This window comes from Rousettus aegyptiacus, unplaced genomic scaffold (assembly GCF_014176215.1).
Source record: "Rousettus aegyptiacus isolate mRouAeg1 unplaced genomic scaffold, mRouAeg1.p scaffold_m13_p_3, whole genome shotgun sequence".
NCBI classification, from domain to species: domain Eukaryota; kingdom Metazoa; phylum Chordata; class Mammalia; order Chiroptera; family Pteropodidae; genus Rousettus; species Rousettus aegyptiacus.
This window is the reverse complement of record NW_023416306.1, coordinates 99,813,383-99,839,580: the sequence shown is the minus strand read 5'-3', so window position 1 is coordinate 99,839,580 and position 26,198 is coordinate 99,813,383. Positions and strand designations below refer to the sequence as shown.

General features: G+C 30.7%; 1 protein-coding gene across 5 annotated transcripts in view; it reads right to left on the bottom strand.

Moving 5' to 3' along the window:
• STRN3 (striatin 3) overlaps nt 1-26,198 on the bottom strand; it is a 76,185-nt gene that overhangs the window by 17,816 nt on the left and 32,171 nt on the right. For 2 of the 5 annotated variants that reach the window (XM_016123606.2, XM_036238609.1), the window contains exons 4-9: nt 23,634-23,715; nt 21,164-21,337; nt 16,029-16,158; nt 14,640-14,781; nt 9,479-9,589; nt 2,450-2,590 (exon numbers count right to left, since the gene is read on the bottom strand). In XM_016123606.2, coding sequence (XP_015979092.1) covers nt 2,450-2,590; nt 9,479-9,589; nt 14,640-14,781; nt 16,029-16,158; nt 21,164-21,337; nt 23,634-23,715 — 780 coding nt within the window. The remainder of the gene's footprint in view (nt 1-2,449; nt 2,591-9,478; nt 9,590-14,639; nt 14,782-16,028; nt 16,159-21,163; nt 21,338-23,633; nt 23,716-26,198) is intronic. The other 3 variants (XM_036238608.1, XM_016123604.2, XM_016123605.2) reach the window with 3 other exon arrangements.

The window sequence follows — 26,198 nt, the reverse complement described above, 5'->3', positions numbered from 1 at the left end:
TTTAAGATCTTAATTTGTTTATAAGGCAAGTTAGAACAAAATGACACAATTCCGCCCACTCACAATTACACAAACACTTAACACAAATCTTAATAAAACCCAAAGAAAATAACTTTAATAAATTATTTTGCATCACTACATATTCACTGTGCAGAGATACTTCTGATCAGTTGTTGACCAATTTAGAGGCATGTGAAGAGAAGTGTTTGGGCAATATTAGCTAGTTTTAACTGAGTTTTAGATTAACTGTATTAAACAAGTTTGTATTATATCCATTTCTAATTAATCGTATGACATTTCTCTATCTTGATATGTACATATACATTTACTTATATATAGCAAGCTAAGCTGCTCACTCAGTATTTATTACATACATATCTATGTGAAAAAAAATCTCTTAAGCTACATTTCTACTTTCCATAATCGCCCATCACAACTGTGGCATGTGGTAATCACAGTAAATACTAAATTTATTTGCCCCTGTTTTCTTGCAAGGGGAATTAATTTGTATTCTATAAATTCATTTCATTAACATTAATATAATTACTTGCAGCACAAGATTACATAAGCATAAAAATGTCATTAACAATTCAAAGAAAATTAAACTATTAAAAGTAGGTTTTAATGATGGAACTTACAATACTTTTTATTTAATAGCCTAAAAGACTTCATCAAGGAATTTAAGAATACTATTATCATATTAGCATTTCCTTTTAGGGAAATCTTAGGGTCTATAAAATGGGAGCCTTCTCTTTTATGACTAATCCTCCTTTTAATTAATAGTAATGACCAAGGAAATCTGTAGCTCACATATCTAACTCTTCTTCAATTTAATCAAACCTAAAGAACACACCACCCAATAACTGATTGGATTTATGCCAGTGTCAACATGTATGTCTTATATACTAAAAATAGTCTGAAAGATTGTAATGCCATAGTTTCTCTTTGAAAAGATTTTTTTTTTTTTTATAAAATAAAGTATGACATAGACTTCAGTAGGAAAGCATTAAGTTGGAGGTTGACACTGAAAATAAGAGATTACAAACTCTAATGTTGCCTTAACTCTAATTTGAAGCTGAATTTGCATCTTTTAAAATAAATTCTAAGATTTACTCTTTGAAAAGTATATTTATCTCTCAATCTCCTCCTCCTACCACCACTAAGAATTAGACCAGACTTAATTTTTTTTTAAGAAGCACACATACGCACAAGCACACACACAGAGCTCTAAATTGTTTTAAGTGCAAAATCTGCAATTTAAATGTATAACCCTAACTACAAAATTTTAGCGAGTTTTTTCTATATTTGGTAAAACAGACCCAAACTAAAGAAGCTAACCCACCACAAAAATGCGTAAAATGAAAAATAATGGAGTTGGTATGTGCATTTTATAAAATATTTCCTGTCAAAACTGAAAAATAGCTCAATAATAGAAAAGAGATCTACAAAAATCAACTATTTTACTTCTGTTACTTTTCATGCTTTAATATTTTTGTTCTGGTTTTATTATTTTAGTGATTTTATTTATCCTTCCTCAAATTTTCTTACAGTTTATGGTAAGTGGTAAATGCATGCAGAGATACTATAAGAGAAAAAAAGCAAAATTATTTTATAACTGAAAGGAAAATGTGCTATTAGAGAACACTTAAAAGAGAGTAAGATGTATTCAAAAACATCAATGATTCAATCTATATGTTATATTATTAGATAATATACATATCTCACATATCACAATAAATTCTTTGGTAAGAATTCGGTCTTATTACTTAGTATTATAACTGGATCTAGAATTAAAAATTACTCAAGTATATCTACATATCTTCAGCTAAAACCAATTTTGGAAATAATATAAGTAGTACTTTCATTTCCTATGCATTTCTACTTTAGGCATATTTTAGAAAATTCATTACCAAGTATGATATACTTGGTACCAAGTTAAAGAATAATGCTGCTGCCTTATTCTAAAATGATCACATTAGGCAACTGTTACATATGTACAATTTTCGAAATAATATATATGTAAAGTGCCAAGCACAATGTCTGGCACTTATTTGTCTCCCAATGGTAGTTATTATTAATTGTCAATATGACTAAATTACTAAATAGTTCTTTTACTATATGTCCTTTTTAAGGTCTTTTTTAAAACTATTTTCCTGCTACTAGATCTATAAGCTAAAGATAGATTTCTGAGGGGCACTCTGAACTGATCCCTGATAGAAATAACTCCAACATCAAAAACAAAAACAAAACATAAAACATAGAACCCCAAAATTTCAAAATCCCTAAGACAAATTACACAAAGAGCTTGCCCAACACCTTCTCTGAAGATCATATAAAATGATCTTCAGCATTTTAAAACAGCAGTAATTTTACAGTATTAAGGAGATGTGATTTGGAATTAATTAACATCTTCTGCAATGTAAATAAACATGGTAGCTAAATTTTGTACCTTCCTCTGCTCTTGCACCTTCATGATCAGTCATTCTAGTAGAGGCTGACCTAGACTGATTAATGATTCCTGAAGGGATGTGGGGCAGCTCATCATCTCCCAGATCAGCTATCATGTCGCAGAGTTTTGTCCTGTTGACCCCTGTAAATTAATGTCAGCAGTAGAGGTTCATTTAATGGCTACCGCCTGACTTGCTCACAGCCTTTAAAACCAATTTACTAACAAAATAGGATATTTAAGAAGTTCTAGTTACAAAATCTCGGATAATTAAAGATATCTTAAATTTTCCATACCATCTCTCCCAAATATTAAAATGATTTAAATATTTAAGACAGTCACTATTTCTATGGATATATATATCCATTGCTTTATATATATACACACAAAATTGAGTCTTCTGTCACTCAAAGTTCTGTAAGCTCATACAGAAGGTGAACAGTAGGAAATTTTGGTGTTTAAGGTTAATATTAAATAGTGTAAAGAATAAAACATTAGTTTTTCCAACTTAATTCACTATTTTGAAAAATTAACAAATAAATACAAATGATTTTTATGAGGGTGCAACAAACAATTAACTTTCCCTGGTGTTTATGTGAATATTTTCCTGCCACATTAACACAAATTTGTCATTAAGAAACCAACCCCAATTTTCCTCTAAATGTTTCTGTACTTTTCGCAATTTGAAAACCCTGATTTACCCAAAAGCTCTCTCATTTTCTCATAATAGTATGAAGTCACAGGCTGTAAGTTTAAGGGGAGAACTTCAGCTGCTGCTTGAATAATTCAGGCCAAAACAGAAAAACTCAAAAGCACCTGCAGTATTGGGGGATCTTTGTTCTATCTTTGAACTTCAGAAATGACAGGAGAAGCATCTCTCACGTATTTTTGAAAAACAGTTTTAAGAATGCCAGAAAAAATAATTTGAAAAGACAAAAGAAAATGCTTTATAGTCAATATAAAGTAAAAACAAAATAGGCAAATCTAAGATCACACATTATGACCTTATATTTACTAATGTCAACAATTATGGACTAATTAGACTGCTATGTAATTATTAAATTTCACTATAGCTATTAGAATATTAGTAATTCTATAGGAACTATATTCATCTAAGTATCCCTAACAAAATGCCAGGCAGCGAGATGGTTAAGACAATGTAAAGAGATGGAATCTTACACACTTATTAGTTCTGTTTTACAGTAATCCCTAACTTCTTAGAAATGCTTATGCTTCAGTGATTCTACTTGTGTACGAAAGTATACAATTTAACAAGTAGTATGAATTTTCTAAAATAATAATTATAATGAAGAAACTCAGTATAATCTGAGGAACTTCCCTGACAATGAATGCTGTTAACAAATTCTCTAATAAATGAAAAACTGCTAACTGAATGTCTGATCATCAGTTAAATTCAACATGAAAGAAAATAAATGTTATCCTTTTTCATAAAATAGCTCTCCTTTATAATTTTCCCACTTATGCATATCACCATCACTGACTGGGTTTGTTCTTAAAATTTTGCAACCACATCTCAATAATTCCTCTTCAACTTACAAAATGGGGGTAGGGGCTGTTTTAAAAAAGAATCCTCCCTTAAAGTAATCTTCAGATCAATCTCTTTCGCTATATCGACTTTATTCTAATCAAAGCTTTCATTCTTATGAATTACTGCAATAGATTCCTAATTGGTTTTCCTATGTCCCAGCTCCACTTGCCTTCAATCAAATTTGGTATCACATTTATCATCATCATCCCTACTCAGAAACCAGTAGCACTTCAACACTTTTTAGATTAAGACTAACTAAAGTCTTGTACTTAACCTATTTTAATGTCACATAATACAAATCTCCCTAATTTTCCAGTTGAAGCAGTTTCCCTACAGTATCAACATTCACCAAGGTTCTTTCTACCATATTTTGTCACATCTGTCCTCATCTATTCTTCACAAAGGTGAGAATCCTTCCTACATATATACATACACAGACATAAAGTTCTATCCTCTAACATGCATCTCAGCCTGTCATAATTCTACTCAATCCTCCAAACAGTTCCATCTACTCTGTAAAGCTTTTGTTGATCTTTTTCTGCTCACTTATGATATTTCTGTGTATCACAAAATTTCACTTTATTAGATATTATCCTAAAAATAATCTCATCATATGATAGCTAATGTCAAATGCAATTAAGACAAGAAAAAATTTTGTCACGAGAGATAACATGAAGTCATACTCTCCCTGAACACATGGACTAGAACTTATGGAAGGAAAGAAAAGTCAAAGGTAATATAAAAGTTATTATTCAAACTAAGGATCCCAAATTATATAATTTTTTTTAAATTTCCTATTACAGCCAAACTTTAGTCTCTGTGTAACATAGTGCCAAGTCTAGACATATGATTTTTATCTATCATTCTATTATTCTAAATAAAATAATACTTTTAAAATAAATGTTTTCCCTTTCTCAATTGTTCCTTCCCTTTATTACTCAACTGTATATTCTGAAGTGAAACTAATTATTAGGCAGGCAATCTGCAGCTTAATCATCACAGATACTTTATAGTATGCGCCAAAGGGTTTTTTTTTAAAGCTCAAAGTCACTGCTACAAAATAAGTCTCCTTAAATGTATCAAAAATATTAAAATGAAGTTATTTGGACTAAAATCACACTTTACAAAAACTATTACAATTCCTGGTGACAGTTTTCAATCTTGGATCTGGAATAGCAAATGACAAATATTAATTTGAAACTTAAAAAATCCAGGGATACTCATTTATAGTTTATATTAAAAGAAATATTTAAAAAGTTAAGACTTCTCTTTTCCAATGTATTGATAATCAGTCAGAAGATATACAGCAATTCTATAACACGAGTAAAGGAAAGAAAAGGAATGACATATAAATCATACTCTATAGAAAAGATAAGTCAGGATAAATAAGAGTAATTAGAAAAACTAAGTTAAGTCAATCACTAAGAACCAGCACTGTAAAACATACCTATTTTCAGAATGTGAATCTCTGAAATGGGGAAAGCCTCTACATCTTTTGAAGGAAATAAAAAAATCTAATCTTAATTGGCCTCTATTTAATAGGTATAAAATAGCATAGGAATAACAATAAGCCAAAGGGCATCTGTCAAAGGAAAATATATTACAATTCATAATCTAAACTTTCCAATTTGAAATAGACAAATATCAAATATCAAGGGAAATCTTTAGAGTTTTAACTCCTCCTTCATATTCTAAATAAAGATGCCAGATTTCAGATGCTTCATGCTTATTTCAAATGCTATATAGTGTGATTTTTGTTATTCATTTTGAATTATATATATTTATGATATAAAATATAGCAAAATGGAGACCATAGAAAACTAGAAAAATCCTACCATACCAAGATTTTAACAAAAGATTAATTAATTTAGAACTTGCTCCCTAACTCCCTTCCCCAATTATAGAAACCTTAGAAATTATCTAAAAATGAAAGAAAACTAAGTTTTAGGCTAGATAATAGTGATATACCACTGTTAATTTCCTGATTTTCAGCATCATACTGTAGTCATGTAAGAGAGTATCTTTGTGGTCTTGGAACATACTCTAGAGTATTTAAATAGCAACATGTCTACAAATTACTCCGTTTTCTGGACTGTTCAAAATCATAAATGTATATATTTATAGAGAAAAGGATAAAGCAAATATGGTAAAGTGTTACCATTTAGAGAACCTAGGTGAAAAGTACATGGAATTCTTTTGTAGTATTCCTGCAACTTTTCCTTAAGTCTGAAATTACGTCAAAATAAAAAGTTAAAAAGAAAAGGAAGCTTAACCCATTTGAAACCTAAAATCAAAATAACTGCATCAAGTCTCTTCAGTTTCATGGTCTTATCTTTTATAAGTATTAACAACTTACATTTCTTAAGTATGCCTCACTTAGCAAGAAATTAATAATGAACTATATCTATAATTCAAGGCAAGGTTGTCACTTTTAAGTCATTTTCTTTTGCCTCAGATGGAAAAAAAAAAGGGTGGAGTAGAGTGAACAAATTAGAAGAGAGATAAATGTTAGATTCTTAACTCTTGATTTTAGAAGGCTTTCCATTTAAGAGTCAAAACACAGCTGAGTCTTTACAAAGTTAAAAGCTAACATTCTAGCCACATTTTTCTCTACCTTAAAAAAAAGGTATTTAGATTGGATTACATCTGTTGATCCCTATGATAAAGTTAACAAGTAATTTTCTTCCTCTAAGAAGCTGAAAAAAAAAAAAATCTTTAGAATCATAGTGTTATGATCCAGTAGGTAAGTTTCATTCACATTTTGGAATAAAGGGAAAAAAATGAAAAGGCTACAGTTTATGAATTATTCTAACCTGTACAAATCAAGCGGGAAAATATCAGACTAAAAACCAACGAAAACAGCTAATAAGAATGCTAGAAAATTTATAAATTATATTTTTCATGTAAAATTGTATCTTAGCATTAATATTATGATCTATGAGGATTAAGACCATTCGAAGTTTATAATCCATCAATTAAAAAAAATTTTTTTAATTCCTTAAGTTTTATCACTATGGCAGGAATTCAAGCCAAAAGTTTCTACTGATTTCTATGTATTCCTTAATTATTCATTCCTGAGACACTTTGCTGGAAACTTCATCTTTATATCTATGTACAGAGGTAACCTTAAATACACTGATGTTTACAAAAACATTAAATATGAGAAACATTCTAAAGGTTTAACGAATGGAGGCTAGGTTAAATTCACAAAATGCAATACTATGTAAAGTTAAAATACTAAAATTATATTTTATTTAGATGATTATAAGACTAAGTAAGAAAAAATGAGTTAAATACGATGATATTCTTGTTGAAAAAATTAAAAAGGTTTATGTATAAATGCACTTAGAAAAGCCTGGAAAGATATGCCATGCAAAATATTAATCTTTAAGTGGCAGAACTGCAGGTGATTTTGACTTTTTCTTTCTACATACTTCTTATTCATCTGAATAATAAACATGCGTTGTTTTTATGGTTATAGATGCAAAGTTAGCTCATTTTTTGAAAAAAAAAAAAGACAGAATCAAAGTTAAAGGTGGTTGGTTGAATAATATAGTACACATCTGGATAATAAAATCATACTGAGACATAAGAGCCTCAAGGCCTAACTCTGGGGTTCCCCAGCTCCTGATTCAATCACAATAGCTCTCTTTCACCCACTTCACAATTAGGTTCTCCAATATTCTGTTTGACAACAGGGTAGCTTGTTTTTTAAAAAAACAAAAAACAAAACAAAAAAAACCCTGAAAATGTTATAGAGGAATATTTATTGACCTAAAATGATACCTTCTATTTAAGCTGCTAGCCAAGTAGGCAAATAACAAAATTTTGCATATTATGGTCCTATTAAGGAAGATTAATTAAAATTTTAAGGAGATTTTAAAATTTAGTTTAGTTCATTTGTTTCTAATACTTCTCTTCAGGTGTTTCTAATATTTTTCAAACAGGTATGAAAAACATATTTTTTTAGAGAACTTTAAAATCTACAACTAAAAAAGATCTTCAGTTGACTTTATCAAATTTCTAAACCCCCAGAACATATAGATCTAATTATATTCTATAAGGAAAAAAATAGGGTATTTTAAACTAAGAGCAACATTATCTGCATTTTGTAAAGAAACTTCAGCAGATTAGTCAGTTTATGAATACACAGAATTAGCAATGTAATATTAAAATAAACTACTTCTTTTTTTCAGAAAGATTTCAACCTTGAAATTCTAATTCCATGTGTCTATATTAAAATATGCAAAAGTACTCTTATAGTCAACATGCATGAATTATACTGGTAAATGATGTTAGAGCAGAACACTGCCTCTGCCCAGGACTTGATGTTTTAAAGTACAATAAGCAGTTTGCCATACAGTCTAAAATTTATTAGAGAATGGTTTGTCTTTTTATTCACATGCAATAACATAATTAGCATAAAGTTATAAAAGAAAATTGCCTAAGATAAATCTCCCAAACTCCACTTATTGCTTCCACAATAAATTAAACCATTCAAAACATGCTTTACTGGAGGAAACTTATACCATTACACCTGCCATTTTATAAACTAATTTGTCATCAGAGAAAGTAATATGAAAGGATACCTATATGGTTTTTACCTGTGCCATCTACTGCTTTCTCCTTGACAGTCAAAAAAGTTAGACTAGAAAGAATTAGAGGCCAGTTAAAAATAAAGTTTCCCCAAAATAAAATAAGTTACAAGTTTCTCCATTTAATAGTCACAGGTCTAAAGGTATTTTTCATGTGGCTGTTTTTAAGTTTGAGTCACAAAATGAAAATGAATTACTTCTCTAAGAGGTGCTAAAGCTAAATGTGTACTTTTAGAGTACATCAGTCAGGATACAACATAGTGAAAAATACATCGAGACACCAAAAAACACCAGCTATTGACCAAACAAACCCTACTGCCACCACACCCCTTCTCCTCAGGTCTTCCTCTACCAGAGTAGTCAAGAAACTACTACTCGAGAGAGATTTTTTTTTTTTTTTTTGCTATTTTTTGTGGTTGGATTAGGCCAGAAAGCAAAAATTATGCAAAGGGCTTTCCTATTCACTGTATTTCAGGATTCTCAAACTAAGAAATGTTAACCTGGCTATGAATTGGTTATACCTATAATACTCTATGTATCAAAAATAGATTTATACTTTCTCCTTTTTGAACAAATTTCCATTATCTTTAATTCAAAGGCCAATAATTCTTACAATTTGGTAAACTTTTTAAAGCTTACCAACACTCTCCCTCCCCAACAAAAAACCCTGAAACCTTTCCTTCATCCTTATCCACATTTTAAAATGATTTTCTACTTGATTAATATAGAATCCTAAGTTATAGTCAAATCAATTTCGATTATACAACAGACAAAGTTTAAAGTTAGTTGCCCCCTTTATAAAGCAAAAAAGTACATAAAAAAACAGAACTGAAGAATTTTTTTTCTCAAAGATTGGTATACAAAAATTATAAGAGAATCTGCACTTACTCTTCACCCCTTTCTTCCCCTTTCGTTCCTTCTTGTACTGTTCCTTCAGTTTACTTATTAGTCCCTGGTCTACATCCCAAACCTCAGTAGTTGGGGAGAGGTCATCTTTATCTACATGCAGCATATTATTAAAAGAAAAAAATCAGCAGTTGGCAATACAAGCTGTTTGCAGTAAACTGTTATAGCTTTACATAGTCATAATAAATATTTACTAACAGCATATACTCAAAATATTTTAAAGGTGCAGTTTCAATTTTGATATTCACAATTCAAATTCTAAATGCCCATCCCATAAATTTCTAAACATTTACTACAACAGTTAAATGGTGCTTCACATCTATGAATCACAAATTTGAAGATTATTCTTTCAATAACTAATATTCTTTCGATGAACTGACATTAAAAATCTAATGCTATAAAAAACAGATCACTGCATCTTTATTAAAATGTTAATAAAAATTATTCAGCCAGCATCTTAAATGCAAATGAATGAATTACATGCGAACTATTCAAAAGTGCAAGCTGGAAAGGTCAGTGCTGTTTTATTAATGAAAATATTCATGCACCTTCTGTCACACTGAGTCTGCATGCACAGGATAACTGTACTAATGGGGAGGCATTCTAGTCCAATACATACATACATATAGTTCTAAAACAGTGTCTCAAATAATTCATACAAAGCATTCAGAGAATCACCTCTGCCCCAGCCCACTCAAATAGTTCAACATTTCATTATCTTCTTCCATTGGTCTACAACTAAAATTAGCAAAAACAGACAAAAAAACTCAAATTCCACCAAAGAACTTTTTTAGAGTTGATTTTTTTTAAGGTACGATAAAAGCAACAAGCATGGAAAAGTGAAAACATACATTGCTGTGAATCCGAAGATAAAACATGTCAGCTATTTTAGCTAAATAGAACAAATCCATATTTGTTTGAAGTAAATACTTGTGGGAAAAAACTCTATAGTAAACTAGAGGAAAAATAGCATCCAAAAGCAGTTTAAAAAAATGTCTATTAAAATTATTTTAATCATTAAGAGTTTTTCTTTCTTCTATTTAGTTTTAAAACAGCCATGTTATTAGTAAGCTTAATACTCTGTTACAGAATAACAACTTGGAGTTTATACAACCCTGTTATTAAATGCAAATTACACAGAAATATATAGGTTAAGTCAATCAATAAGACTGACAGAATAGTGAGATTTTAGGGAAAATATACTTGTTAAAATTTTGACAAAAATATTCTGGCTCACAAGTCTTATAAATACCCTACATGTCAATGACTTAATTTATATAAGGGCATAAAAAAGCTTTTTTCTGCTATAGATTGATATACGTAGTAAACTTAAGAAATACTCGTATTTGAATGGCATATAGAAATTCCATTATTTACTGTAGTTTGAGTCTTTTGTACTACAACTGTTATCACTGTCTCCCTTATGGATATTCCTACAATCTTAAGTAGTCAGTATGTAAAAGGCTAAATCCAGAGCTTTAATTTATTAACTTGAATTCCTTGACACTAGGTTGTTCAAGACTGAAATTTATATGTAAGATTATTTGTCAAATCTGTAAATTGTATACTGTTTCTAATACAGTTGTAATGCTGATTTAAATAGAAAATTCACTTTCCATGTACTCTAATTATGAAATTTCCTGAGAAATATGCTATATTAGGAATTGTCAATTTATTGAATACGCCAAGAAAAAATGTAATCTAAAAACTTAATCCTTTGCACTCATCATAATAAAGCTAACAATTCTTTAAGTGACTACTTCAAGCAAGACAATATGACACATTTTTAGAAAATACTTTTGAAACCTCTTAGAAACAAACAAAAACTTAAGTGGTATAAACTTTATATATGAAATTAGATAAAACAGAAAAATTTAATAAGATAGCCAAACAGTTTTTTAGAAGACCTTTGTAGAAAAAAAAATTAGCTGTGAGTAGCTCTAACTAAAGTAGCAAAGGGTAGTGGAGTGAAAAAAAGCAAAGGGAATAAAAAAGAATAAGCTAAAGGAAAAAAACAAACATTACTTGCAAGATAACCTCAAGTCTAGAAAACAAAGGTAAACTTAGGCAGTGCAAAGAACAGGTTGGTGAATGCAGATGTGCACAAACAACATCCTGAAACTTGCCTGGTAATAACAGCTGATTTGATATTGCTTACAAGAAATAGTTAAGAGCAAAAGGGAAGAGCCAGCATAATCTTCTACATATTAATTGTTTTTAAAAAATCTACAGGGGAAAAAATACCAAGAAATGAGGTTGAATCAGTTATAGCGATTTTTTTTTTTGTTTAATAGAGAACACAAATATGCACCAACAAAACTGACCCTTGACAACTCAATATACCATAAAAACATAAAATTCTTTCATGGTAATTCTAACTACCACAGCAGAGAAATTATAGAAATCTACTTAATGTAGCATAAATTTGTAACTAACTTTACACATATATTCAGTACTTTAACCATTATATTTAATTATAAACATTTAGGTACTAATTGCATTTTATAGACCTATAAATTTCCACAGATAAGTGTAATAGTGTAGGAGAAAATAACTAAATGTCCTTAAAATGTCTAGTCTTCATGAGACAAATAGCAAAATTAAAAATTCCCAGTAATATTTTTGATTGTGAAAGAACTAAAAACTACTAAAATTACACTTAGACTACTTAACATAGATGACATAAGAAAAACAGTATTTAAAAGCTTTCTAAAAGGCTGTGGTTTCATAGGACAAGAGGGTTCAAAATTAGAGATATATGAGCAGATTGATAGTATAAAAAGTAACAAGATTATCCAATGTAGGTGAATATGGAATACGTTTCATTAGAATAGACTATTTTTTAAAAAAATCTGTACCCTTTATTCAATAACTTAAATATGAAAACCATCACCTTCCCATTTATAAGTAAATTCAAAATTTAAGTAAATGAATTAAATATACAAGAATGTTTGTATATGTATTCTTTTGTTTTTTGGAAAAACAGTATGATACCTATTGAGCAGAAAAGATAAATTAAAAAACACAGCAAAGATCCTATGACAGTTTTCGTTTCTTAAGGAAAAAAAACTACTTGAACCATTTTGTTCTTAAAAGAGCCCTTTCTCTTATTAAGAACTTACAATGCTTTAAAGATGTCTTAGTTTCTTCCAGAAGAGACTTTGTCAGTTGCTTCTATTTACACAAAGAGATTCAGGTCACTGTTGAATATTATTAGTAAAAGTAAATAATGTATTGAGCTGTCATTCACTAATTAGGTACTCTCTAGAAATTGCACTATATAGTTTGTCTTTGGACAGAAGGATAAATCAACTATAGAGAATATGGAACTTTTATTAAAGATATAATGCCATATTTTACAAATTAAATTACTGTTAATTTTTGTATATTCTTTTGACTGAGTTAAACTTTTAGCCATTTTAGGCAAAGGAAATAAGAATGGATATGTGTTAAGATTTAGCTAACAAATGTTCAAAAACTGCTTTTGATCTTTTTTTTTTTAATGAAAATAATCTAAACATATATCAGCAGAGCCTTGGTTAAATAAATAAAGGAATATACTGATAGAATATTATGCTATTTAAAAGATGATGTTGCAAAAAAATAATATGTTAAGTGGAAGGTGTGGACAATAAATCAGCACACATCGAAACCCTCTGTTACATATACATATATTTCTATATAAACGTTAACTATGGTTCTCTCTACATAGTAGCATTATATTGAGTTTTAATTTTCTTCTTCACATACAAAGTGGGTTTTAAACTTCCTAAAACATACATGAATTAGAAAATTATTATATATACAATTTAAATATATCTATATAGTTATAAAATAATCCAGAAAAACATAAATGGTAGTTTAAAAAATACTGGGAAAAAAATTAAGGTATTTCCAACATTTACTGGGTAGCACAGAGAAGCTAAAAGAAAACTTAGATACCTTTACTGTTTCTCCCAAGCAAGGCTAATTCTTAAGAATAAAATTCTAGAATATAGCCATTTTCAACTAAGTACAAAAATGTATATTCAGAGTCTAGAAAGTAACTGTAGAGTTTTTACAAATTTTCAATTAACATACCTCTTCTCTTTTCACTTAGGAGAGAAGTGAAGGTCTGAAACAATGCTTATAATTAAAAACAATGAGAAACCTGGCAACAAAATTCAGATCTTTTAAGTACTCAATATGTATCAGGACAGTCAATAAATATATTATCTATTAGGTTTTATCTCTCCTATTGACTATATTCAGTTTCAAAGAGGCATTTCAAAAATCCAAGTACATTTCCTATCACCATAGTAGTACTTAAAAATCCAATGATAATTCCTAGTAACTAAGGAAAGTTGGTGTTCATGTGAAATATATTAAGGCACTGAGTAACCTTCTCTAATAAAGCTCTGTAAACACAATTTGAGATCTACCTAACAGATAACATCCTGGTAGTAAAAGATGATTGAATGAACCTTTAATAGGAACAACATATTGGACCTCAGCTATTATGTTAAAATAATTTTTGTGCTTTAATTTTACTTTCTAATGGGGTTTTTAACCCTCTATAAACAGAATTGAGTTTTCTCCCTTCAAGTTATGGCTGGATTATTATTAGTATTACGTATCACTTCCAAAGGTTAGGCCTTAACATTACACACTGATTACATATAATAAAGTTTAATATCTTCACTAAATCTTGTTCAACAGAGAGCTACAATTCAGGATTATCAGCATTATTACTTCCTAGCAGTTAAGTCAAATAGCACCTAACAGGCATACTCAAAGAGTTAATTCTTCTTGAAACCTAGATTCATTACCAAATTAAATAATGGGAATTTAAAAAACTATACACGCTCATTTTTTTAATCTGCTAAGAGAAAAAGAACTGAATTTCTAACGTGACTAAATGTTAAATTTCAAAAAATCAAAATCCCCCAAAAGCCATATATGAAAGTTTAGTCACCCGATCTAAATAAACCCGTACGAAACACCCTGAAATTATTCAAGACCACTTCCTCTTGCTCTCACTTTAGCTGCCATCATTTGTGTACATTCATTCAGATACATACATACATTCCACATACACTATTCATAATAATACATCTTTAAGGGCTAGCAATTTCCCCACCCCCATAATTCCTTATCGCCTTACCCCATTCTGTGCCATCCCCTGAACTCCGTGCTTCTCCAGCTCCTTCACCATCTTCGGCAGTTACTAAAAAATCAAATTCTTTCAGTGCTTCTTCAGTATCAGGATCATCAGTTAGGTCAGCAGCTAAACCTTCATTACCTATCTGTAAATGGAACATAAGCCCAGAATGACTTTTATCATAAATTTTAAAGGGGTCCTTTTTATGTTTTCACACAATTATCTTTCCATTTTTAAATTACTTAAGTACAAAATTTTATATTTTCCCTATAGTTCTCCAATTCCAAATTATACCCTAGATAAAATGTTTACAACAGTGCTATGTGAAGACCATTGTAAGATGTGATAAGATGTGATGCAAGTAATGTGCTGTAGTAAGAAGGATTAAAACTCTAATCACCAAGAATAGTTAACTTCTTCAATTATAATATATTCACAGTTACCCTTTTAAAGACCCATTCACTTACATTCTGATATGTTGTACTGAACTGACCTCACTCACTTTGAACTGCAAATGTAGTCTGTAACTCACAGGAATACGGTACAGATAATAAGGATATTAACTAATGGAGGCCAATAGCTGTGGTAGCAATAACAGTGCTTTACCTCCCAGAACCAAATAAAAAAGGAAAGGACTAAAATGTCTATTCATCCATGTTACACATATTGAGTACATTACACATATGAAATGTGGCAAAATGGTTAAAAACCGCTTTTATAGACTGGAAGCTTTTGAGGAACACTAGAATTTTCCCCACATTACTACAACATCCCAAAGAACCAAAAATGAACCTATCTGTTTTTCTGGGTTGGTTTGTTTGTTTGTTTTTTACATATCTGAAATATTATATACTATGGTAATTCACAAATGGGTCACCTAATCTACTTTTTTGCTCCTATAGCTAACCCATACCATCATTCAAATAGATAAACCTGTTTCTTAGGTTATGAGCAAAAGTAAATTATTAATCCTTATCAAAGAAGAATATTGACATGTACATTTATAATCCATAGTTTACTCCTTCAACTAGGGTAGAAGTATCCCCACTGAAGGTTCAGTTAATTTATCACCTGCTTACTGTACATGAAGAGAAAGACTACAACAGTGATTAATTATGGCAGGAGTGGAGAGGGTGCTGTTTTTAAAACAATGAAGGTTCAAACCACTAGACTATAAAAACAAACTCTTTTTCATGATTTAGTGATTAATACAGCAAGTATTAATTTCTACGATGTAAGGATAACTCCATAAGATCTGATATATAAAACTTTCAGTGACATAAAACAAGAAAGGATCACTCCTAATATAACTAAAGATATCACGAAAATTTCTATTCAAAATACACGAGTATATACATTTTAGCTAATAAGAACAGAAAATCAAATTCCTACTTTGTGTTTATTCATCCGATGTTTGTCTTTTCCTTCTGGGATGCCTTCAATCATGTCATTTTCCTCTTCTTCATCACTGTCATCAGCATTTTCTAAGAAATTGAATGTCTCAAGAACATCACCGGAAGGCCTGTAAGAGGGAAAAAGATAAATCCAAATATTCCAATGGTTATTTCTAACATTTCTTTCTGATTCCTATTTTAAAACAGTACTTAAAACTGTATTTAATGACAGCGATACATGTGCATGGCTTTAAAAGTCAAATAGAGCACAATCTATAAAAGACAGAATTGATAAATCAGACTTCCCCAAATTAAAAACTTGCTCTTTGAAAGATACTGTTCAAGAATTTAAAGAGAAGCCCACAGATTGAGAGAAAATATTTACAAGTCACATATTTGATGAAGGACTTCTGTCCAGAATATACAAAGAACACTTAAATCTCAATCATAACAAATGAAACAAAAAAAAAAAAATGGGAAAATTATTCAAATAAACACTGTATCAAAAGATCTGTGGATGGCATAAACACTCAACATCATTAATCCTTAGGAAAATGAAAATTAAAGCAACCATGGACTGTGAAGGACCCGAGACTTTATTTGCATGTTAACATGCTATTTCTTTTTAGCATTCATGATGATGGTCTCTGTATGGATATTTTAAAAATTAATTTTATAGTGTACCTGGGGGGGAATCCTTTCAATCTGAAAAAAAAATCCTTAGAAATACATTCTGTAAATATATCCCAGGAAATTGTCTTTTATCACTACTTTAATAATCTTTCCAATGCCATTTTACCTATATTTTTTTCTGAAACACCTAGTTAGATGCCAGCTCTCCTGAACTAATCTTTGAATTTTCCTAGCTTTTCAGTCCTAATTCTTTTCCCTTTTCTGGGAAGCCATTTCAACCTTATCTTCCAAGTTTTACATAACGATTATTTCATCATACTTTTTAATTTTTATTAGCTCTTTTTTGATCTCTGATAAGACCTTTTAAAATAACATTCCATTTGTTTTATAGATGTATTATCTTCTCCCAGCCCTCTCAGAAGATTAAATATAGATTTCTGTTCTCTGCTTTCTAAGTTCTTTTTCTGTTTGATTTCTTTGATTTCCAATTTTCATATTAAAGTCTTTCCTTAAGTGTGAGGCACTGAAAAGATAACTGGATGTATTGTGTACATGAATTAGTCTTGTCAAGCAGCTGGATTCACTTCTGCATGATAGTACAGAGGCCTTAACCATTTCACTGCCAGATCCCAATTGTCTGTTTTATTAGGTCTCTTTTATTAATGTGACCAATTTCAATATCCTGTCTGGAATAGATCTAAGACTGGCTGCCAATGTTACAAACCAAATAACAGAAGAAAACAGGATCTCACTGCTCAGCTGTAGATTTTCAGATGATCCTGTTTTCAGTTCAGTAACTGGCCCTGCAGTTGGCTTGATTTCTTAGGGAATCCTTAGTTCAACTTCATCAGAAAATATACCACCAGTCTTTGAAATAGGGGAAGGGTGTCAAATGGCTGCACAGGATAAAAGAGGGGGTTTCAGATTCTAACTGCCTCATACATAAACTTTAACATAATTTTCTATTCATGCCCCCCTCTAAACCTGACTTCAGATATACCTGAAACCTCTAATTCTTTAGCCTTTGGAGTTCTACTGGCATGATGGAACTTGAATTGTCTTGTTCCTTTTCTTCTTCCTCTTGCTCCTGAATGCATTTAGATTTAAGCTCAGTTGACATTCCTCCATTTTCTTTTCAGGTTCCAAAACTGTTAAATTCTCCCTATCTGATGGACAGTAGCCTCATTCTTTCTATACAATCAATATTTTTGTCCTCATGTGTTAATCAATCTTAAAAAGTCTTTGTCATTTTAGTTGAGGTGCCTTTAATCCACTATACTTAAGTGGAAGTCTCAATCTATGGTATATTATATATTTTTTTCTTTCTCAACTACTTATTTACTATCCTCTGTCATTCTAAAAAGGCAATCAACAGAATTTTTCAAAAGTAATATATCCATATGAAGGGAAAAGAAAATGAAGCCAAGGTCAAGTTTGTCCAGTAAAAGGCAAAAAGAATTACTGCATTTTCTAAAGAGGGAACCCCACCCCCCTCCCCCAAATCTGGCAAGATTCCAGAGTAAAAAGAAAAAGGGAGCAACTGGAGGTTCAAAGACCAATAATTAGACCAATGACTAAGAAGCAAGACAGCTTTCCCAGTTACAAGATCTAAGAGAACTTCCTCTCCCAAGGAATCTTCATAAAGTGGATGTTTTGTGATATGAAGCATTATGCATCATATATTCCCCTAAAAAAACCAAGAAATTCAATAGTGATATTCACTCAGGAGAATCTAGTAAACGTTATTCTTGGTGGGGTCACATCTCAAGTGGATACACAATATTTTATCATAACTGACACTATGTGCCAAACATTGTTCTAAATGCTTTACATATTAATTCATTTCTTCTTCACATCAATCCTATGATCACCATTTTACAAATAAGGAAACCGAGGCAAAAGAAGGTAAAGTACCTTGCCCAAAGTCACAGCTGGTAAGTGGTGAAATCAGAATTCAAACCCAGTCTGTCTTCAGAATTCACATTCTAAACCATTAAGCACACTGCCTCTAATAATATGATCTAAAATTTACCATTCCTCTACTGTTAACATTAAGGCTGCTTTTGAATTTTTACTGTTAAAAATAAGAATGTGATAAGCATCTTTTGTTGAAATCTCTATCATCATGTTAGATCATTTCTTATTCCTAGGTGTTTTCGAATACCCTGATAATAACTGAACCATACACACGTCCATTACTGTAGACTCAGAATATTTAAGTATACTCATTAAGGAGATCAACCTTGATTGAAACTACTATTATGTAAATGTCTGTGGACAAATGAATGAAATGTGGTGTGTGTGTGTATTACATACATATCTACACAAACTAGAATATTAGTCATTCATAAAAAAGATGAAAATCTTGTCATATGCTACAACACAGATAAACCTTCAGGACATTATGCTCAGTGAAATAAGACAAATCACATAAAGACAAATACTACATGATTCCACTTAATGAGGTATTGAAAGTAGTTGTTCACAGAAACAAAGTTCAACAGTGGAAGAAACAGGGAGTTGCTATTCAATGGGTATAGAGTTTCGGTCATTCAAAATAAAAAAAATTCTAAAGATGTGCTCTACAACATTGTGCTTATAGTTAATAATACTGCACTGCACACTTAAAATATTTGTTAAAAAGGTAGATCTCATGCTATGTGTTTTTTTTACAATAGGAAAAATTTTTACAGTCTTAATCTTGCAAAGGCAGGAAGCTTTACAAGACACAGTCTGTTGCAGATATTTAATTCATATTCATGTGTGGTATATTAAACTGCATTACTCTTAAAACATTTATAAATCCTTGAACTACTTAGCTAATAAGTTTAGTTAAAAATACATACTTTTTGCTTTTTCTTTTATGCTACAAAAACATTCTATGCTCTTTGAAATACAAAGTAAAGAAAATAGGGTTCTATTAGATGCCAAATTGTTTTTATTATAGAGACCTCATTTCTCAGAAATAAAAAGCCTAAACAAAAGGTTCATGTTTTTTAACTTGAAAGTCATAGAACATATTTTAAATAATTGCATAATGTACATATTATTATTGGGGGGGGGCAATTTATTTATTTTGGAACATGTGAAAAAATTTTATTATAAATAACTTACACTTATTATAAATATAACAATGCTCATCACATATATTTTACTTCTCAATCTATTTTTTTTTATCATGGTGACATTGGTTAATGAAATCCAGTAAGTTTCAACACCGCCACATTATTAATTTAAGCTCTACAAGAACTGAAATGAACTCAATCGATTTTTTTCCCCAATCCTCTTTTTCCTTTCTTTGTCCTTACAACCTATGTTATTCAACATAATATCTAATGTTTAAAAAAATAAATGAAAAGGGGAGAGGGAATTCCACCTGGTTGACTGCTTGCATTTAGTACGTCTATATTAACCAAAAGTATATCTGGTAGACAGCAAATAAGAATTGACAAGGATGTAATCAGAATGTTTATAAATTTCTGGTGAGAATGTAAAATAATCCAGCCACTTGGGAAATGAGTTTGGAAATTCCTCAAAAAGGTAATTCAGTTAGTATTTCCTAAGTACATACCCCAAAAAACTGAAAACACGTCCACATTTATATACCTATGTTCAAAGTAGCATTATTCTTTATTTCAAAATGTAGAACCAACCTACATTTTATACAAGGAATGCATAAACAAAATGTTGTATATTCAAAGTACAGGTTATTTGGCAATAAAAAGAAATAAATTGCTGACACATGCTATAACTTGGAAGAACTTTTATAATATTATGCTAAGTGAAAGAAGCCACTCACAAAATAACCATTTATGTGAAACATCCAGAACAGACAAATCTATAGAGACAGAGAGATTAGTAAAGTTGATTGTGATGGGTGGTGGGAGGAATAAAGGGAAAAATGGGGAGTGGTAGCTAATGAAAAGGGGATTTCTTTTTAGGGCAATAAAAATTTTCAAAACTTAGATTGTGGTGATGGCTGAACAACTCTGTGAATATTCGAAAAACCATTAAACCATTTACTTTAAATGGGTGAAATTTGTGATATTTAATTGGGACATTAAATTTAAAAAAAAGTATCTGGTGGCTTCTGAGTGAGCTCAATGCAAAGCCTTGCCCCTTTCGCACTAGTGTCTAAATAAGCACTGCTACTCGGTTATAGAGTAGCATTATAATTTACTGAAAATACTCTAGCAAAAATTTAAAAACCAGGATGTTAAAATAGCTCTGAATTACATGAAATCACCTTCAGATTTTAACTCTGCACCTATTTCAAAACTACAGCTATTTTCCTGGCATCAAAACTTAAGATAAATTTTAAAAACAGTTAAATAAAAAATTTATTTGTCCATGGTACTACTAAAGGGGGAGGGGTGGTGCAGAAGTCTGTAAATCTAAACTCTACCTGCCTTAAAAACCATCAATGGTAGTAACAAGAAACTAAAGAGATTCATAATATCCATTATATAAACAGCATTAATCTACACTTATAAATCATACCTTTTAATTTCTTGTCCTTTTTGTTTAGGAGATTCACCTCCATTCAGGATCTGTTCTAAATTCTTTGTTTCTACTGATCCATTTGGTTCTGAATTGGATAATCCAAGTAATGACCTTACCCGCTGAGACCGTACATCTAATATTGTATCTGTGTAACCTACTTCCTGAAGATATCTGTAAGAGAAAATTAAAAATATTAAACCCTACATACTGTTAACACCTGCAAACTTGTTAGTCCAAAATTTTATCAACAGATTTTAGAAAAACCTATAATCCTATAAAATATACTCTTCTTTTGCCTCTATAACTGTCTTCTCTATAGACTAGGTCCAGTTTTAAGAGAATAAGGCCAATCAAAAACCAAAATTAAGAAAGGATATAGTATGGTCAACACTAATTAAGGACCAATTATCCTGAAACCTACAAAGTCCTAGAGCCTTAAGAGACTCTTGAGTTGATGACATACATACATACATACATATATATATACACACACACATATGTGTGTGTGTGTATTTTTTTTTTTAAGTCTAGAAGGTGGTAGAGAATGAGTAGAATTAACCTCAGAAGAGTGTCATGCTAAGTTAATAGGTATGTATGTATGTATAAGTGTATGTATATATTTGATATGCTAAGTTTCAATCTAGGTTCTTAGCCAGAGGTAGATGGACAGTTAGTTCTCCTTCTAGGATCTAAGATCTCATGGCATTCCAATTCCATGGTCTTCAAGTTTTCTGTATATCTGAACCAGAGTACTTAATTTGGGATCCAGGATGAGACTGAAAAAGATGAAAGGGACCCAATTATGACATAAATATATATGGCTCATAAATGGCTTTGCATAACAAATTTTAAAAGTTCTTCCAAAAGTATTTCATAAGCTAAGGAAGGGTGATAAAAAGGAGCTATCAAAAGAACAAAAGATTTTAAGGTGAAAAATAAAGATGGGGAGACTGGTTAGGGCACTAATACAGCAAGAAATAAAACTGAGGAAGAGGAAAGTAAACATGAGAAAAATAAGCAAAATATAATCTTAGTAACTTGGTACACTAAAGATCTGGCAGTAGAATTAAAGACATAAAAATTTTGGAAATATTTCAGGTTTCTAGCTTGGATAGTTGGGATAGTAGTTCTGTTCAATGAAATGAAGAAAGAAGGGTTAGCATGGTTTCTCGGGTACCTATTGGATAATCATGCAGTGTCTATGAAAGTGTCAATGTTTATTAGGCACAACCATAACAAAGGTCAAAAGCTCGGAAGAGATTTGACTGAGTATACAGATTTAGGAGTCATTAATGTTTGATGGTGTTTGAAGCCATAGATTTAAATGAAGTTATCCAGAAAAAAAAAGCTTAAGTAAGAACAGAAAGTCTGTGTATACGAACGTTTAACTGGCTAAGAAAAAGAGAAAACATAGGAAATTAAAAGAAGGAACTTGAGAAATTAGAGGGGCAAATGATAGCAGAGAGTGGTATCACAGAAGTAGAGTTTCAAAATGAAATAAAATAGTTAATGTCCCACTTTTGCAAAAGATCAAAATTGAACAAAAAAGGTTTTTAAAATATGTTTCTGATAGCAGCTTCAATGGAATATCAAAATAGAAAACAGACTGAACAGGTATGCATAAAGAAAACTATGGAAATAAACTACTCTTAGAGAAAGGTAAGAAGAGACAATATAAATCCAGGCAATGGGATCAGGCATATCTAAGAAAAATACTACGCAACTAAATATCAAGGTAAAGTGAGAGGACAATGAGAGGTGGAATATAAAATGACTGTTGGATTATGGAATATTCCAGAGCTAGGGTAGTTCTGGGTAACAACAAGATTAAGGGTCTGACCACACTTCTCTGGGTTTACTGAAGTGAAGGGAGAAATGTCTAGAGTTGAGAAAGTTGGGTAACTGTAAATTACCCAGGATATCAGGAGCACAGAAGTATCAAAGTTTTCAAAACATAAGGGAGAAGAATAGATAAAAGAAAATAAATAAGATTTGCCACAGAAGTACTTCTAATACAACGAAGATTTCAAACATCAAAAAGGTGCCTCAAAATTTAAAGGTAGGATTTGGCAAGCCACTTCTGAAGTTTCAGATAACCAGTTAAATTCCTTCTTTAAACCAGTCACACTTTCACTTAAAACCAAATATGTGGATTTTGCAGTGATGGGCATGCGAGTGTCTACAGTATGAACTCTGTATTGCTTTTGTTCTGGCCTTCAAGGTATCCAGTCTTTAGAACATTATACCCCGCAAATAAAAAAAATCATCAGCCTGAGGAATGTTCAGACCAACATTCAAAGGAAATGAACTTTAAAAAAATTGAAGCATCTACCAAAGCATAAAAAAAAGCAATATGAAAACTATACACATTATCCCACTATCATTAAATAATTTTTCACTTACAAAGTGACTGAATATAAGCACGACACATCTAGAACCTTAAAACTCAAAATAAACCATTACTCACTGTCTTAATAGCTGTCTGCCTTGCTTCCAGGTTAACTGGCTATTCTGAGGAGCCGTGGGAGCGTCTGTGTCTTTGGTTTCTTCTAAAAGTTGACACAAACAAACAACATCAAAAAAGAAAGTTTCATACACATTATTTCGACTATTGAAAATACTGCCAAAGTTCTTTAAAGGATAAATTCCCACAAAAATAAACCTACTTTATTAAAACACAGAAGAAAATTAACTTATTTACTGTGGGTCATTCATTTTAAGTATGTTTATCCCAATAACCCAAACACTTAGGTACTACTCCCCTTGTTTGAAAAGTCAAGTGTATATTAACTATTACCACCACGGATTCAAAAATCAAAAGCCCAGGGTTTGAACTGAAAAACTATTAAAATTTTTTTTTAACTATCAAAATTCTGCTGAGTTGAATACTTTTGACCTTAAAAAGCTATGTTTAACATTTAAATGAGCGATTCATGTTCAGTATCTGTTAAGAAATTAGGAATATATAAAACTATTAAATAAGCTAATTTTGAGTGGGAACCAATAGACTCTAAGTCTGTATCACAAGACTTTACATTGATTATGTAATCAATTTCATTTTTAGAACAAAAAGTTAAAGCACAAAAAGTCATTTTTTATTCTCAGGTAACAAAGTATATGTATTAAAGAAGAGTTTAGTAAACTGTATAATTTCCAATGGGTAAAACTCTCAATAAGTATCCCTAGATTGAAATTTAAATTTATTGGCACAAATGCTGTTATAGAACTATTTTCCCATGAATTCGAAATAAAGATAAAGCATAAAGGGCCATTAAAGATCAGTCCTCATATTGAATGCTGAGAATTTAAAATAGCTCAATTGTAAGGCTCTTAGATTCAAGTCACATGAACAAATACCTAATGGTAGCAATTCAAATATTCTCTGCAGGTATTACTTCTCTAACCCTAACCTAACAATCCTATTATTAATATTTTCTTATTCTTCCTCTGCATACAGGAATTTCTATAATTTCTAGAAATAATTATTTTATTCTAATAGTTCCTCTATTTTTCTATTTATTTTTTCTATTTATACCATTTTATTTTTTAAATCATACATAACACATAATCACTGAAGAAAAAAAGTACAGTTAAAAAAAAATGCAACTGCCCAAAATCCTATCACTAAAGTATTTAAGAGTATATCATTCCATACTTTCCATCTAAAAATACGTATGTAAGCTTCTCCCCTCCTTTAAAAAAATGGGCCACTGTGTATATGCACTATAAGCTGATTTTGAAAAAGTATCCTGAACATTCTCTCTATGGCAATAAAAAGATTAACATCATATAAAATGATTACATAATATTCCATAGAAAGTATATACCTATTTAATATAACCAGTCCCCTAATGTTGAAATTAGTTTCCATTATCCACTATTATAAATAATGCTGCTAAGGATATCCTTGAAGTACATCGTAAGCATACGGCTCAATGAATTTTTGAACACACTCATGTAACCAGTACCTAGATGAAGAAACAAAACATTATCAGCATCCCAAAAGCTTTCCTGGTGTTCTTTTCCAGTCACTAGATACTCCCAGAAGGGCATATCAACACTATCCTGAATTTTAAAAACTAGATTAATTTTTTAATTTAATAACAATAAATCATTTATATCAATTTTCAATTTTATGTGAGCCATCCACGTTGTCAGGTTTATTTACAGTTTGTTCACTTTTGTTGCTAAATAGCATTCCATTATGCTAAAATATCACAATATATTTATCTATTCTAACGCTGAAGGATGTTTAAGTTGTTTCTAGTTTTTTACTATTAAAAGTAATGATACTATGACCATTCCTATACAAGTCTTATGATGAACATATGTAAGCATTTTAGGGAGTGACATACCTGGGAAAGGAATTAGTGGGTCACAGAGCATGCTATGTTCCCTTTAGTAATACCATTGACAAATGACTTCCAGAGCAGTTCTATCAATTTACAATTCCAATACCAGTAAGTCTACAAATTCTGCTTGTACATGTCTCACTCCTCACCAACACCTGACTTTTTCTCTTTTACATTTTAGCCATTCTTGTAGCTGTCTAACTATATTGCGCCGTGGTTTTAAGTTTTATTTTCTCAATAACTGATAAAATTGAGCATCATTTCATATGCTTATTGGCCATTTGGATGTGCCTTTTCAATTCTTTTGCCCGTTTTTCTACTGTTCCAGGTTTTATCTCCCTATATGTAGGGAGAAAAAAGCGTTTTACATATTCTGATATAACCCTTTTTACAAGGTTAAGTTTACATCATATATCTTGGGATTATCGAGAAGGGGGGTATAAAACATGCATCTCTTGTACTTCTTCCAAATCAATATTTTGCATATTTTCTCTTCTTTTTTTACACTCTTTACACTTAGTCATATAAAGGGCAATACTGATTCATTTAATGTTTATCTCTATCTATACACTTTGATGTAAATGACTTTATGTGGTGTTTGCATAGTATATTTTTGTCTATCATTTTTTTTTTTTTTGGTCACTAAATATCCTGAATAACTTTTCTACCTCTGTAAAAAT